General features: G+C 58.2%; 1 protein-coding gene across 1 annotated transcript; it reads left to right on the top strand.

Annotated features, from left to right (window-relative positions):
* The first annotated feature begins 202 nt into the window (after nt 1-202).
* Nucleotides 203-9,977, top strand: ARHGAP27 (Rho GTPase activating protein 27). The gene is given in 17 exon segments (XM_041726037.1): nt 203-716; nt 1,362-1,781; nt 2,104-2,217; nt 2,219-2,287; nt 2,508-2,588; nt 2,661-2,760; nt 3,105-3,165; nt 3,482-3,554; nt 3,763-3,867; nt 5,941-6,039; nt 6,947-7,052; nt 7,224-7,331; nt 7,402-7,500; nt 7,648-7,725; nt 7,821-7,955; nt 8,091-8,196; nt 8,321-9,977. Coding segments are annotated over 17 exon segments (2,034 nt in total). The 5' UTR covers nt 203-614; the 3' UTR covers nt 8,499-9,977.
* The last annotated feature ends 2,562 nt before the right edge of the window (nt 9,978-12,539 follow it).

The raw sequence follows: 12,539 nt of genomic DNA on the forward strand, positions 1-12,539 counted from the left end.
AGATAACTATCTCTGTTAGCATTTTGGAGGGTTTCTAAAAATACAGATTTGAAACTATATACTTGCTCCCCATGTCGAAGTCTGCATTTCCCTCGTAGCATTAGATCATCCTAGAAACAGTGTTAATCTTCTAGTGCTCTTCTGCCACCTGGGTTTTTTTTTTTAATTTTTTATTTATTTATGATAGTCACAGAGAGAGAGAGAGAGGCAGAGACACAGGCAGAGGGAGAAGCAGGCTCCATGCACCGGGAGCCCGATGTGGGATTCGATTCCGGGTCTCCAGGATCGCGCCCTGGGCCAAAGGCAGGCGCCAAACCGCTGTGCCACCCAGGGATCCCCATGCCTGGGGTTTAAGAGTGTCGTTATCTATCCCTCTGGCCAGCTGAGGGTGCTAGGCGGTGGTGGGCACGTGGGCAGAAATCTCAGGAAAGGTCTTGAACCTGACACCTGAGTCCTGAAGAAGGAACTGGAGTGGGCCAGGTGAAAAAAGGGGTGGGGATGGGCCTAGGCAGACTCTGAAGGAGCCAGGCCCATAAAAGATATACAGCAGGGAGGGTGGAGCCTCCAGCAGCCCCAGGCTCCTAGAGCATAAAGTTCAAGGCAGGGGGCCAGGAATGGCAGGAAATAAAGAAGACAGACAGGTGACAGGCCCTGTTAAAGGCATAGACTTTGCCCCGCAGGCCGCAGGGAGCAGTGCGGTGTTGAGCACGACCAGAGTATGTTGTGTGCGGCCGCACCCTCCAGCCCACCCCGCTTTCCTTTGGAGGGCACGAGGGGCTCATCTTTCCTAGCTCCTCCTTCCTTCCTCCCATCTGGCTTGCCTCTCTCCCTTCTCTGCAGTTGATCCCGAGGTCTGCAGAACCCACATTCAGGAAGTTTCAGTCCCAGATCAGAGGTGGTACTGATTGCAGTCCCAGAGAGTTCAGGGACAGGAAGGAAGGAGGGGTGGGGGCTGTAGAGTGCAGCAGGGCCCTGCCCCTCTGTGACCTGAATGGGGAGGAAAAGGGGGAATGGGGCCCATTTCTCTATTCCTGCCCAACCTCTGATTGGCCCCCTGGAGTGCACAGTGAGTGCGCAGCTGGGAGAACTCCAGATATCGGTATCTTATTATTGCTAATAAATAATGTAAGTGCCCTACGCATCTGGGACATTTCATATTTGACGATGCCCCTTCAGGAATATTTCCTCATTCTCTCTTCACTACAATTTCCGGAGCGGGCAGGGCAGACATTGTGCAGCGGCGGAACTGAAGCAGGGGGTACTCCAACTTGCCGAAGGTCGCCCAGGTGGGAAGTGGCCGGGTCGGGACTGGGTGACCCCGGAGCTGCCCTGACGCTCACGCCTCCTTCCTCCTCCCACAGGTGGACGACCCCCCGGAGCCCGTGTACGAGAACGTCGAGAGGCAGCCCCTGCCCACTTCACCCGGCACCGCCTCGGTCCCCCGCCCCCCCGCATGGGAGACGCACACGGACGCGGGCAGCGGGCGCCCCTACTATTACAACCCAGACACGGGCGTGACCACCTGGGAGTCGCCCTTCGAGGCCTCTGAGGGCGCCGCCAGCCCAGCCACCTCTCGGGCCTCGGTGGGCAGCCGCGAGAGCCTCGAGACAGACTGGGGCCAGTATTGGGATGAGGAGAGCCGCAGGGTGTTCTTCTACAACCCGCTGACGGGCGAGGCCGTCTGGGAGGACGAGCCGGAGGACGCGCTGGAGGACGAGCCCGAGGACGAGCTGGAGGACATGCAGCCAGGCCTGAGCCCACTGGACCCCGGGGACCGGAGGGTGAGGGGGCGGGGCCTGGCCCGGGTGGGCGGGGTGACAGGCCTCAGCCCCGCCTCCTGCCCCCGCCCCGGGAATGAGGGAGGGGGCGGGGCCTAGCCAGGGGGCGGGGTGACTGAGGCCTCAGCCCCGCCTCCCGCCCCCGGGAATGAGGGAGAGGGCGGGGCCTAGCCAGGGGGCGGGGTGACTGAGGCCTCAGGCCCCGCCTCCTGCACCCCACAGTCCCCTGGACTGCTAATGTGGGGCGTGGCCTGGTATGAAAGGGCGGGGCCCAGGGTCCCTCCTGGCTAGGAGAGCCTCTGACTCCCTCTCCTGCTCCTTGCAGCCCCCTACCCCTGAAACGGACTACCCCGAGTCGCTGACCAGTTACCCCGAGGAGGACTATTCCCCCGTGGGCTCTTTGAGTGAGCCTCCGCCCACCTCTCCATTGCCCGCGCCTCCCCAGCTGGTCTTGCCACGTGAGCCCCGAGGGCCAGACACTCTACACCAACCACTACACCCAAGAGCAGGTATGGGCAGCGGGCAGATGTGCCCGGACAGACCCCCGGTCGCTCCTCCACCTCGTCCTCACTAGTAGTTCCCCTTAACACCATAAACCGCAGCTCCTGGGCCGGTAGCCTGCACCTGACCCTCCAAACTCCTTGGGGCTGAATTGGGCTCTGGTACAGGGAAACTTTGCCTGCCTCCCATGAGGTGGGCTGAGAGCCCTGACCATCCTTCTTCCCACAGTGGGTGCGGCTGGAGGACCAACATGGGAAGCCCTACTTCTACAACCCAGAAGACACCTCAGTTCAGTGGGAGCTGCCCCAGGTAACCAGCTGGGATAGGGAGAGCCTTGGGGAGAGAGGAGGGGATTATATATGACGTCGTCTCTCTCCTCAGGTTCCTGTCCTTGCCCCTCGAAGCATCTGCAAATCCAACCAGGACAGTGAGACCCCAGCCCAGGCCAGCCCCCCTGAGGAGAAGGGAAGGGAAGGAGCTCGTAGGCCCTGGCAGGACCCCCACAGAAGACACAGGGGCTTCCTGAAGGTTGTGGGGGCCGGGACAGACTTGGGCATGTCTCCCCCACAAGCCCCAGCAACTAGCCTGGGCCTGGGTCTGGGTCATCCCCCACCCCCCAGGGATGCGTGAGGTGGGAACTGGGAGAAAATCTCTCCTCCTGGGCTGAGAACTGGCACCCCACCTGCACCAGCGGCAAGGAGGGTTCAGTGGTGACTCAGGCCCAGCCTGTAAGGAGTTGCTGGCTGTGGAGGAGACTAGCCTCTGCCCCCTTGTGGCCCAGCCCCTTAACTGCCTCCTCTTTCCCCTTGGCTTTCTAAGATCAAGACTCTGGACAAGGCCATGTGCTTCATTGCACCAAGACGGTGGACAAGGGGAAGCGGCTCCGGTAAGAGGCGGCTGCACCCAGACCACGGCAGAGTGGGCCTTAACGATGACATTTACCGAGCGCCTCCCGGCTCTTGTTAATCCTTATAGCAACTTGCTAAGAAGTCCCATGAGGACACTGAGGCACCTAGAGATAGTAACTTGCCCAGGGTCCCTTGGCTACCAAGTGTTAGAATTGGGAGTCCAGCCCTCACCGTTGGATGGCCCAAGTTGAGCTGTGTTCTTAAGCTCTGTGCCCTGCTCCTGGGGGTGGAAGGGGACTCAGCTCAGTGCCAAATGCAAGCCCAGCCACCCCCCACTTCCCCACCTCCACCTAGGGAGAAGCACTGGAGTGCCTCCTGGACGGTGCCAGAGGGTGGCGTCCTGATATTCTACAAAGACTCCAGGGCTGTGCCTTTCCCTTTTCCTCTCCTGGATGGGCAGGCAGCAAAGGACCTGTGAAACCAGGACTGCTGGGTTCCAGGAACCCTTGGATGCCACTTTCCCATTCTGGCCCTTGAGCCAAGGGAGCCTGGTGGATTGGAGGCAGGGGCTGTGGCAGGATTGTCTGAACTGAGGGCTCCCTGTAACTCTGGTTCCCCCAACGCTTCTCCCACAGAGGCAGCCTCCCAAGCTCTCTACCCCTGAGTACACAGTGGAGTTGAGGGGGGCCTCTCTCTCCTGGGCCCCCAACGAGAAATCTAGCAGGAAGAATGTGCTGGAGGTGAGTGGTGGGGGTTGGAGGAGAGGGGGCTTACTGGTAGCTTGAGATCCTCACTAGGCAAGCCCCAAGAAGGGGAACCTGGGGAAAGTGGGACTGGAATTCTCAGGGCTCAAAGCCAAAGTTGTGTCCACCTTGGGGATCTGTCCACAGTGTTTCTGGCATCATGGATTCTGCAGTTCCCTCTCCAGGAACCCAGTTTACTAGTTCTTGGCCCTGGAGGGTAGTGAGGAGTAGTGTCTGGCAGGGCAGCCCTCATCCTAGACAGGAGACTCCCTGTCCCCCTGCTACTCACTTTGACAGGTTGGATACCTGCTCTGGCCAGTCAGAACCCAGCTTCCAACTGGACTGGGTTCTCAGTGAAGAAGCTAGGTCCCTAGTTTCCCAGGCTCCCTTAGCAGGAATGCAGGGGCCAGGTGGAATCCCAACCAGGACCCTCCTGGTGCCACCACCCTCCACTGTCCACGTGTTGTCTTGTTTTTAAACTACCATCACCTCAGTCCCCAGAAGTTCGGGGGAAGCTCACAACAACAACAAAAAAGAAACATAAGGTAAACTGGTAAAATGAGAAGCCAGGACGAGACACAAGTTCCAGCAAGCAGCGTGGACAGGGATTGGGGGCGGATGATGTACAGGTGCTGGGTTGTTGCTGAAAAAAAAAATTGTTCAGCTTTCCTGGTACCCAAAGTGAAAAGAGAAGGGGGATCAGTTACATGGCTCTTATTATGGGGCTGGAGGAGGGACTTTGCCAAATTTTGAGCAAAACCAAAGCTTTTTCCTAACCCTTAGCTCTTGAAGCAATTTTTATGTACAGCTCCAGTCTAGTTTAGTAAGGGACCCTCGGAGCTGCTTCAAAGGCATAACCAGTCAATTCGGCTCAGAAAAAGGAATTCCACAAGGCGCTTGAGAGGGTAGTTTTGTGAAGATTCACCAAGCTTCCTTCAGTTCTAGAACCAGCTTATCAACAAAGCAGGGCTGGAAAACCAGTTTGGTCTCATGAGCTGCTCTGATCAGTAGGTCTGGAGCCTTATCCAGGCCCAGCAGGGTCAAGTGCTGTGATCCATTAGCAATGGTTGTCACAGGTGTCAGATTGAAGATGGACATCGCTTTTGCTAGGCGTGTCCCTTCCCTGACCTAGAGGGACATCCTTCGGCCACTGCTCTATAAATGTCATCTCTTTGTCTTGCGTTTGGAGAACAATTCTGAGTAAATGCTTATGCATTTATTGTGCATAAATTATTATGCATTTATTGTGTCTTCTGGCAAGAACCAGAAGGCAGATGGTACTCTTGGAAGCTACTCAAGATGTTGGAAAGGCTGAAAGTCTTGAATGGAAATGGAGGAGCCCCCTGCTTCCTGGCTGGCAGGTGGCCATCCTCCCTTCACTCAGGCGGTGGCCTGCAGGCACCTCTAGGATTTTTCTTAGGAGCCTCACAGGGGCATCTGGGTGGCTCAGTCGGTTACACATCTGACTTTGGCTCAGGTCATGGTCCCAGGGTCCTGGGATCAAGTTCCAAGTCGGGCTCCGTGCTCAGTGGAGTGCTTGCTCCTCCCTCTCCCTCTGCTCCTCCTCCTCTCCCTACCCCCTCTCATGCTATCTATCTTCCTCCATCCCTATCTCAAATAAATAAATAAAATCTTAAAAAAAAAAAAAAAGAGTCCCACATTGTCTATCATGGCCAGGTTAGTTGGGCCTTGCAGATTTTCCCAGTGAGTCTTCCTAGTCACTTCAGAGCCGCAGAAAACTTCAGTTTTAGTCCTCCCAAAGCTATAACTATAGGTGGCTATATAGCTTTTCCTTCTGTACAAAACTTTCAGATATAAACTGATTATGTTTTAAGAGGTCCTCAGTTTGCAATCTGTAACAGATATGCTGTCACTTATTGCTTTTAATGACGCAGAATGCCTTGACCTGGGATGAAGCCCTTGCTCTATTATGCTCTCCATTCCTGAGGGACAAGGACAGATCATCTCCACCATTTCTGTAGCTCCCCCCACGCCCACCGCCCACCACTGAGGCCCGGCCCCAGGGCAGACCCAGGGAATCAGATTACTGAGTGACTTGTGTCTCTCCAGCTGCAGAGCCGAGATGGCTCAGAGTACTTGATCCAGCACGACTCCGAGGCCATCATCAGCACCTGGCACAAGGCCATTAGTGAGGGCATCCAGGAGGTGGTAAGCAGAGCCTGGGGCCTCCAGGGCTGGTGGGGGGATGGGATGGTCAGCCATTATGCAGAGCAGCTGTGCCCACTGTGGATGGGACATCAGAGTGTAAGTGGCCCTCCTTGCAGATGAGGCTCCACTTACTGGCGTATACTTACGGCTTATGGCAGTTGGGCTGCTGAAGAAATAGTCTTAAGTATGCAAATCCAGCCTGTGGGGTTGGCCCTGCAGGAGGACTCTCCAGGTCCGGCTGGGGGGCACATCCTAGAGGTATGTCCCATTTCAAGGGAGGCAGGAAGAAAAGGAAATACCTGAGCAGGAGTCTCAGGCTGGAATGACAGGCTAAAACTAGAAGGTAAAAATCAAAGAGTCTACCATTTTTTAGGTTCAAAATATCCACAATAGAGATGGGACAGGCTCCCTCTGACAGCTGTTCACCTGGAAACAGCCTGGGGCTTCTTGACCCTCAATTCCCTAGGAGCCAACACTGAGTACAGAATTTGGCTGTATTACTAGAGGTAGGAATCCAGATCTCCGGTGGTGATGCTGATGCTGTTGTTGGCAGTGCTGAGGCCTCAGCTGGGACTGTAAGTTCAGAGCTAGGAGCCACATATTGAGGAATGCTGACAGAGGAGTGTGTACAGAGGAGCTAGGAAAACATGGGCCAGGAGGACCGGGATAACAAAGAGTGGGAGAGAACGGGGTGATGGTGTTCACCTGAAGGGCTCCGAGCCGCTGGGGTCGGTGAGCATCCTGAGGTCCGTTGGTGGAGGTCAGGGGAGTTAACTGGAGAAGGGAAGCGTGAACTCTGCCTGGGAGTCGCCAGGCCCGCCGGGAGGACACGTGGGGCCCCTCGCCCCATCCTAGAAGGACCCTGGCCGGCCAGGGGCCCTGCCTCTCTGAGTCCGCGTGATTCCAGTCCGCAGACCTGCCCCCGGAGGAGGAGAGCCAGAGCAGCGGTGCGGACTTCGGGTCCAGCGAGCGCCTGGGAAGCTGGCGGGAGGACGAGGCGCGGCTGGGTGCAGGTGTGCGCGCGGAGGGGGGGGGGCATCTCCTGGGGGCAATGGAGGCGGGGGCAGGGTGGAGGGCATCTCTTGGGGGCGACGGGGCGGGGGACCCGGGGGTTGACCCGGCCGGGGCTGCATGGCCAGTCGCGGCGCCGGCGAGTGACTCGGTTCCCCATTGCCCTGGCCCAGGCGCAGCCGCCGCGGAGGGCGACCTGAGCAAGGTCCGGCAGAGGCTCCGCAAGTTCCTGCTGAAGCGGCCCACGCTGCAGTCGCTGCGGGAGAAGGGCTACATCAAAGGTATCGGAGGGAGCCGGAGCGCGGCGCCGGGGGCCCGGGGCGGGGCGGCGCTGACCAGCCTCTCCCCCAGACCAGGTGTTCGGCTGCCCGCTGGCCGCGCTGTGTGAGCGCGAGAGGAGCTCCGTGCCGCGCTTCGTGCAGCAGTGCATCCGCACGGTGGAGGCTCGGGGTACGCGCGGCGCCTGGACACCTCCCCGGGTGGGCGCGGGGGCGGTGGTGGGGGTGCGGGAGAACGGGAGCCCCTGAGTGGGAATCTCCGCGGGAGCTTTGGACCCACCCCCACCGAGCCCGAGGTCAGCGCCTCCCTCTGCCCCAGGGCTGGACATCGACGGCCTGTACCGCATCAGTGGAAACCTGGCCACCATCCAGAAGCTGCGCTATAAGGTGGACCACGGTGAGGCCCGGCTCCCGCCGCTAAGCCCAGGGCCTGAAGGCACCAAGGGGGCGCTGACCACCTCTTCCCACCCCCTCTCCCCCCCCTTGCCGCAGATGAGCGCCTGGACCTGGACGACGGGCGCTGGGAGGACGTGCACGTGATCACCGGAGCCCTGAAGCTCTTCTTTCGAGAGCTGCCGGAGCCCCTCTTCCCCTTCTCGCACTTCCGCCAGTTCATCGCTGCCATCAGTGAGCGCCTGGGGGCGGGGGGATGGGGTTGGGACAGGGCCGGCCTGCCGCGGCCACCCCCTGGGCGGACCCCTCTCCCCCCACCGGGTTGCAGCCTCTCAGTTCCCCTCGCCGAGCCGACCCTCCCTTCCCCAGAGCTGCAGGACCAGGCCCAGCGCAGCCGCTGTGTGCGGGACCTGGTGCGCTCGCTGCCCGCCCCCAACCACGACACGCTGCGGCTGCTCTTCCAGCACCTGTGCAGGTGAGCCGGAGAGCCAGCCGCGGTAATGGGGAGGCGAGTACTGGCGGCGCCCCCACACACACCCGCCAAAGCCCCCTCCAGCTCTGGGCCCTGACCCCCACCCTCACTCGTCTCCCCTCTGCAGGGTGATCGACCACGGCAATCAGAACCGCATGTCCGTGCAGAGCGTGGCCATAGTGTTCGGGCCCACGCTGCTGCGGCCCGAGACCGAGGAGACCAGCATGCCCATGACCATGGTGTTCCAGAACCAGGTGGTGGAACTCATCCTGCAGCGGTGCTCAGACATTTTCCCGCCGCACTGACCGCGGGCCCCTACCCCCACCCTCGGGGCTGGCGCTGCAGACCTGGGACTGAGGGCAGCGACAGTGATCCTGCCTTAGAAGCTGGACGGTTGGAGGCCGCTTGGCCAGATTCACCGGTGAGGCCCTCGGCCTCCCACAGGTCCGCAGGCGGAAGTGTAATCTGCGCCCCTTGGTGCAGTATGGTGACCCCTGGTGGGCGTTTGCAAAATGTGATTTCCCCGCCCCCACCCCCACTCCCACCCTCGGCCTGTCCTATTTCGGAGCTTACTTGGGTTCTGTTCTTTATTACAGCGACACCTACTGTGTGCGTGTGAGAATGTGTTGGGGTGAGAGTGTTTTTCGGGATCGTTCTATTGGAGGAGGAGGCCTTGGGTGAGGGGCTTCTTGGCTTTTTCAGGCCTGCCTCCCCTCCTCCGCCCCTCCCCAGTCCCCGGTGTCAGCCCTGGGACAGCGGCCTACAGCTCCCCTGCTGCCCTGCCTTGTCTCGGGGCCAGACTCCTGCTTGACACTCTCAGTGGCTGATGGTGGACGGTTTTCACCTGCTTTCCTGTTCTGGGCAGGCCTCTGCCCTCCCTGACCCACTTGTGTTCTGTGCACCGGCTGTTCATATTAACTGTGTCCCTCACACTGGCTACGAGACATGCACCATTTCCACACGCAGTCACATTTGACAAGTGAAGAGGGTGTGGCAGTGGCAAAGTGACTTGTTCGGGGTCCTGTGGGCCACCTGACTGCCTCACAGGCTCCTCTCACAGCACAGCACAGCACAGCCTCTGGAGGGCCACATCAGCTCTTTCAGCTACCCCCCCCCCCCCCCGCACCCCTCCACACCCCATCATGTGCTCACGGGCAGAGCAAAAGAAACTAAGGCAAATGGGTTCTGTCAGGGCCTGGGGAGATGCTGGAGGCAGACAGGGAACCTGCCCAGCTCTTCTGCTCTGCCGGGTGGGCAAGTAGCAGGAGCCCCCAGCTCTCAGCATCTCTGCTGTCAGGCTACCTGCCCAGTGCCCACCTTACCCTCGGGAGCTGGGAGAGGCCTGCAGGGCTGGAAGAAGGAAGGAGCAGCCATGCCCTTTCTCTCCTCAGGCACAAACCCCTTCAGTTTCTGGGTTTTGGCCCACCTGCCCCACAAACTTGGTCTGTTCAACAAACAATAATAGCTAATATTTATTGACATTTGCACCCTGCCAAGCATTTCACTTGGATCATCTCATTTGTTTCTCACAGCCAATATTTATTATCTGCTCTTCTGTGCCAGGCTCAGTGCTCTGGGGTAGGGGTACTGCGAGTGCAGCCTCACTGGTAGAGCCTGCGGTTGGTGGCAGGCCCAAGCCCACTGCAAATGCCAGCAGGGCCGGGACAAGAGTACAAATGGAAGCCTCACACCATACATTGCAATACTGTAAAGTTACAAATCAAGTTATAACTGTTAAATAAAATATGTTCTATTCTCCTACTCTGACAAATATACTTTCATAATGACCTAGAAGACTAAACTTCTTTGATTCTTCTGAATCCTATATGCGGGTAGGTTGGCATAAGAGCTGGCTCTGCTGTCAGCCTTCCCCCTGTGGCTGGCCACCCTCAGAGCCATCCTGGCCCAAGGGAGGTCCACATGCACATATGTGGACAGTCCAGTCCACTAGCACAAACTGCCACACCCCCTGCCACTTGCTGCCCCATGGCCACCCCACATGATCCATCCTTAAGGGAAGGGGCCTGGGGCCATTAGAGCAGGGAATTCTGGGGTCTTGCATGTTAGGGGTATGGTCCAAAGGGAAGGGCCCAGGCTCCAAGGGGCCTGTGGGGAGAGGCAGACAGAGAAGGTCAAGAGTAGAGCCTTCTAAAGCGGGGACTCACAGCAGGGCAAGGAGTCCTCACACCCTCCAAAAGCTATGAAAAAGCGCAGGGTGCTCTGAAGGTATGCCACTCGGAGGTCACTGTTCCTCGGGAACCTGAGATGCTTCTGCAGAAGCCCCATTTGAGCCCAGCACTAAAGAATGAAGAGGAGTCCTCAAGGTGAGGAACTAAGAGAAGGGTATCTAGTCAGAGGGAACAGCATGTTCAAAGGCTCTGCGGCAGGAAGGCTCGAGGAAAGAACAAAATCTGAAAAGAACCCACACAAGCAGTGAGCGTGGGTGTGAGGTGAGGCCAGAGAGGCTGGCAGGGGACAGGGTGTGCGGGGACAGGGTGACCTTGTGGGCCACGGTGAATGGAGACCTGTGGCAGGACAGCTGGCAGGAGGACCCTTGGGCAGGGAGGTCTTGGGAAGTGTCAGCTCCCCCGTCTGATCCTCACCCCACCCCAGGCTTCTGACCCTGTCAACGCCTTGGTCAGCAAACAATGCAGCAGCAGCCAAAGAAGTCCCAGAATCATCATGATTTGTCACCAGTTTCAGAAATCAGCCACTGCCAATGAGGAAACACTGCAAGAGATGATGTCATAACTCACCGGAAGTCACAGGGCAGATGGGTGGCAGAGCATGCCCAGAGCTTCATTTGCAGTCAGGGCCACCGGAAGTGTGGGCTCAGCCATAGATCAAGACCGAGCGCAGTGCTCAGGGAGCGCCATTGGTGCTCACTGACTATGTTCGGAACAAATTGGCTTTTGTGTAGAGACACAAAGATGTAAAAATAGCATCTGCCCTCGTGAAGCACCAGCTGGTTGGGGAATAGACCTAAAAATAAATGCCACAGTTGATAAGGGCTGTCGCAGAGGGCCCTGTCCCCAAGCCTGCCCCCTCTCAGCAGATGCTCCAGACCCTCCTGCAGCCTGGCATCTGCCCCTGAAGCCGCCGTAGCAAAGGTCACCAGTGACCGCCTGGTTGTGAAGTCTGATGGACATTCCCAAACCTCACGCAAGTGGACATGTGAACTGACTCTTGTCCTGCCGTAACACGCTCTTCCTTTGCCTGCAGCATCATGGATCTCGCCCACCCTGTAAATAGTGATGCCCTCTGGGTGGCGGCCTCAGCCTGTTGCCCTTTCCCCTCCACCCTCCCTAAGGGCCCTCACCCATTCCATCCTGGGGACCCAGGCATCAGGACTGCACATGGGTCACCCAAATCTCTTACCAGCCAGGACCACTCTCCTGAGTTCCAGGTGCAAATGGCCTCCAGCTTACAGGACATCTCTGCCTGGATGGCTGCCAGACACCCTGAGTGCAACCTGCCCACAACAATACCCCGGAACCAGCCTATCTCCCTGTTCCCAGGCACAGAGGTTTACCAGAGTCTCCTTCCCCCTCCCCCATAGCCAGGCAGCCACCATCCTTTCCTAACTATTCCCTGATCTGCCTCCCATCCCCCTCAGTCTCTCACTTGGGTGACACGGTGGCCTCTCTTTCCCTTTTCATTCTCCACCCAGCAGCCATCTGACTGTAGCTTCCAAGGCCATTCCAGCCCGTCTCCCACCTCTTTGCACACCAGCTGTGCCCCTGCCTATAGCTCCCAGCCACGCTGTCCCTGCCTCAATGCCCAGGGCTGCCACTCACCCTGCCTTCCTCTCTTTCACCTGCTGACTTCTCCTCCCCCTCTTCCCCCACCCTCCTGCTCCCCCTCTTCCTCCTCCTCCCCCCACCCCTCCCCATCCTCTTCCTCCGCCTCCTCCTCCTCCTCCTCCTCCTCTTCCTCCTCGCTGCTTTCAGCTCACCGCCACCCCCCAGCTCTCAGCACACTGGCCTCCCTGCACTGTAAGTGTGCTTCTACCTCCAGCTCTTCCTCACAAGGCTGTAGGCCAGCACATCTTCACCATTCTCTTTACAGCCAAGTAAACCCCATCGTATGGAGACACACATTTCTCTCTTCATTCATTCATTGATGAACATTTGGCTTATTCCTATTTTTTTACTATTATGCATAATGTTGCTGTGCCTATTTATGTACGAGGTTTTATGTGGACACACCGTCCCAGCTTCCAACACAAAATGCCATAGACTGGGCACCCTAAACAACAGAAATCATTTCTCACAGTCCTGGGGCTGGAAGTCCCAGATCAGGCCACCAGCGTGGTGTGGCTCTGGTGCAGGCTGTCTTCCTGGCCT

Source organism: Vulpes lagopus, chromosome 12, assembly GCF_018345385.1.
Source record: "Vulpes lagopus strain Blue_001 chromosome 12, ASM1834538v1, whole genome shotgun sequence".
Classification (NCBI taxonomy): Eukaryota; Metazoa; Chordata; class Mammalia; order Carnivora; family Canidae; genus Vulpes; species Vulpes lagopus.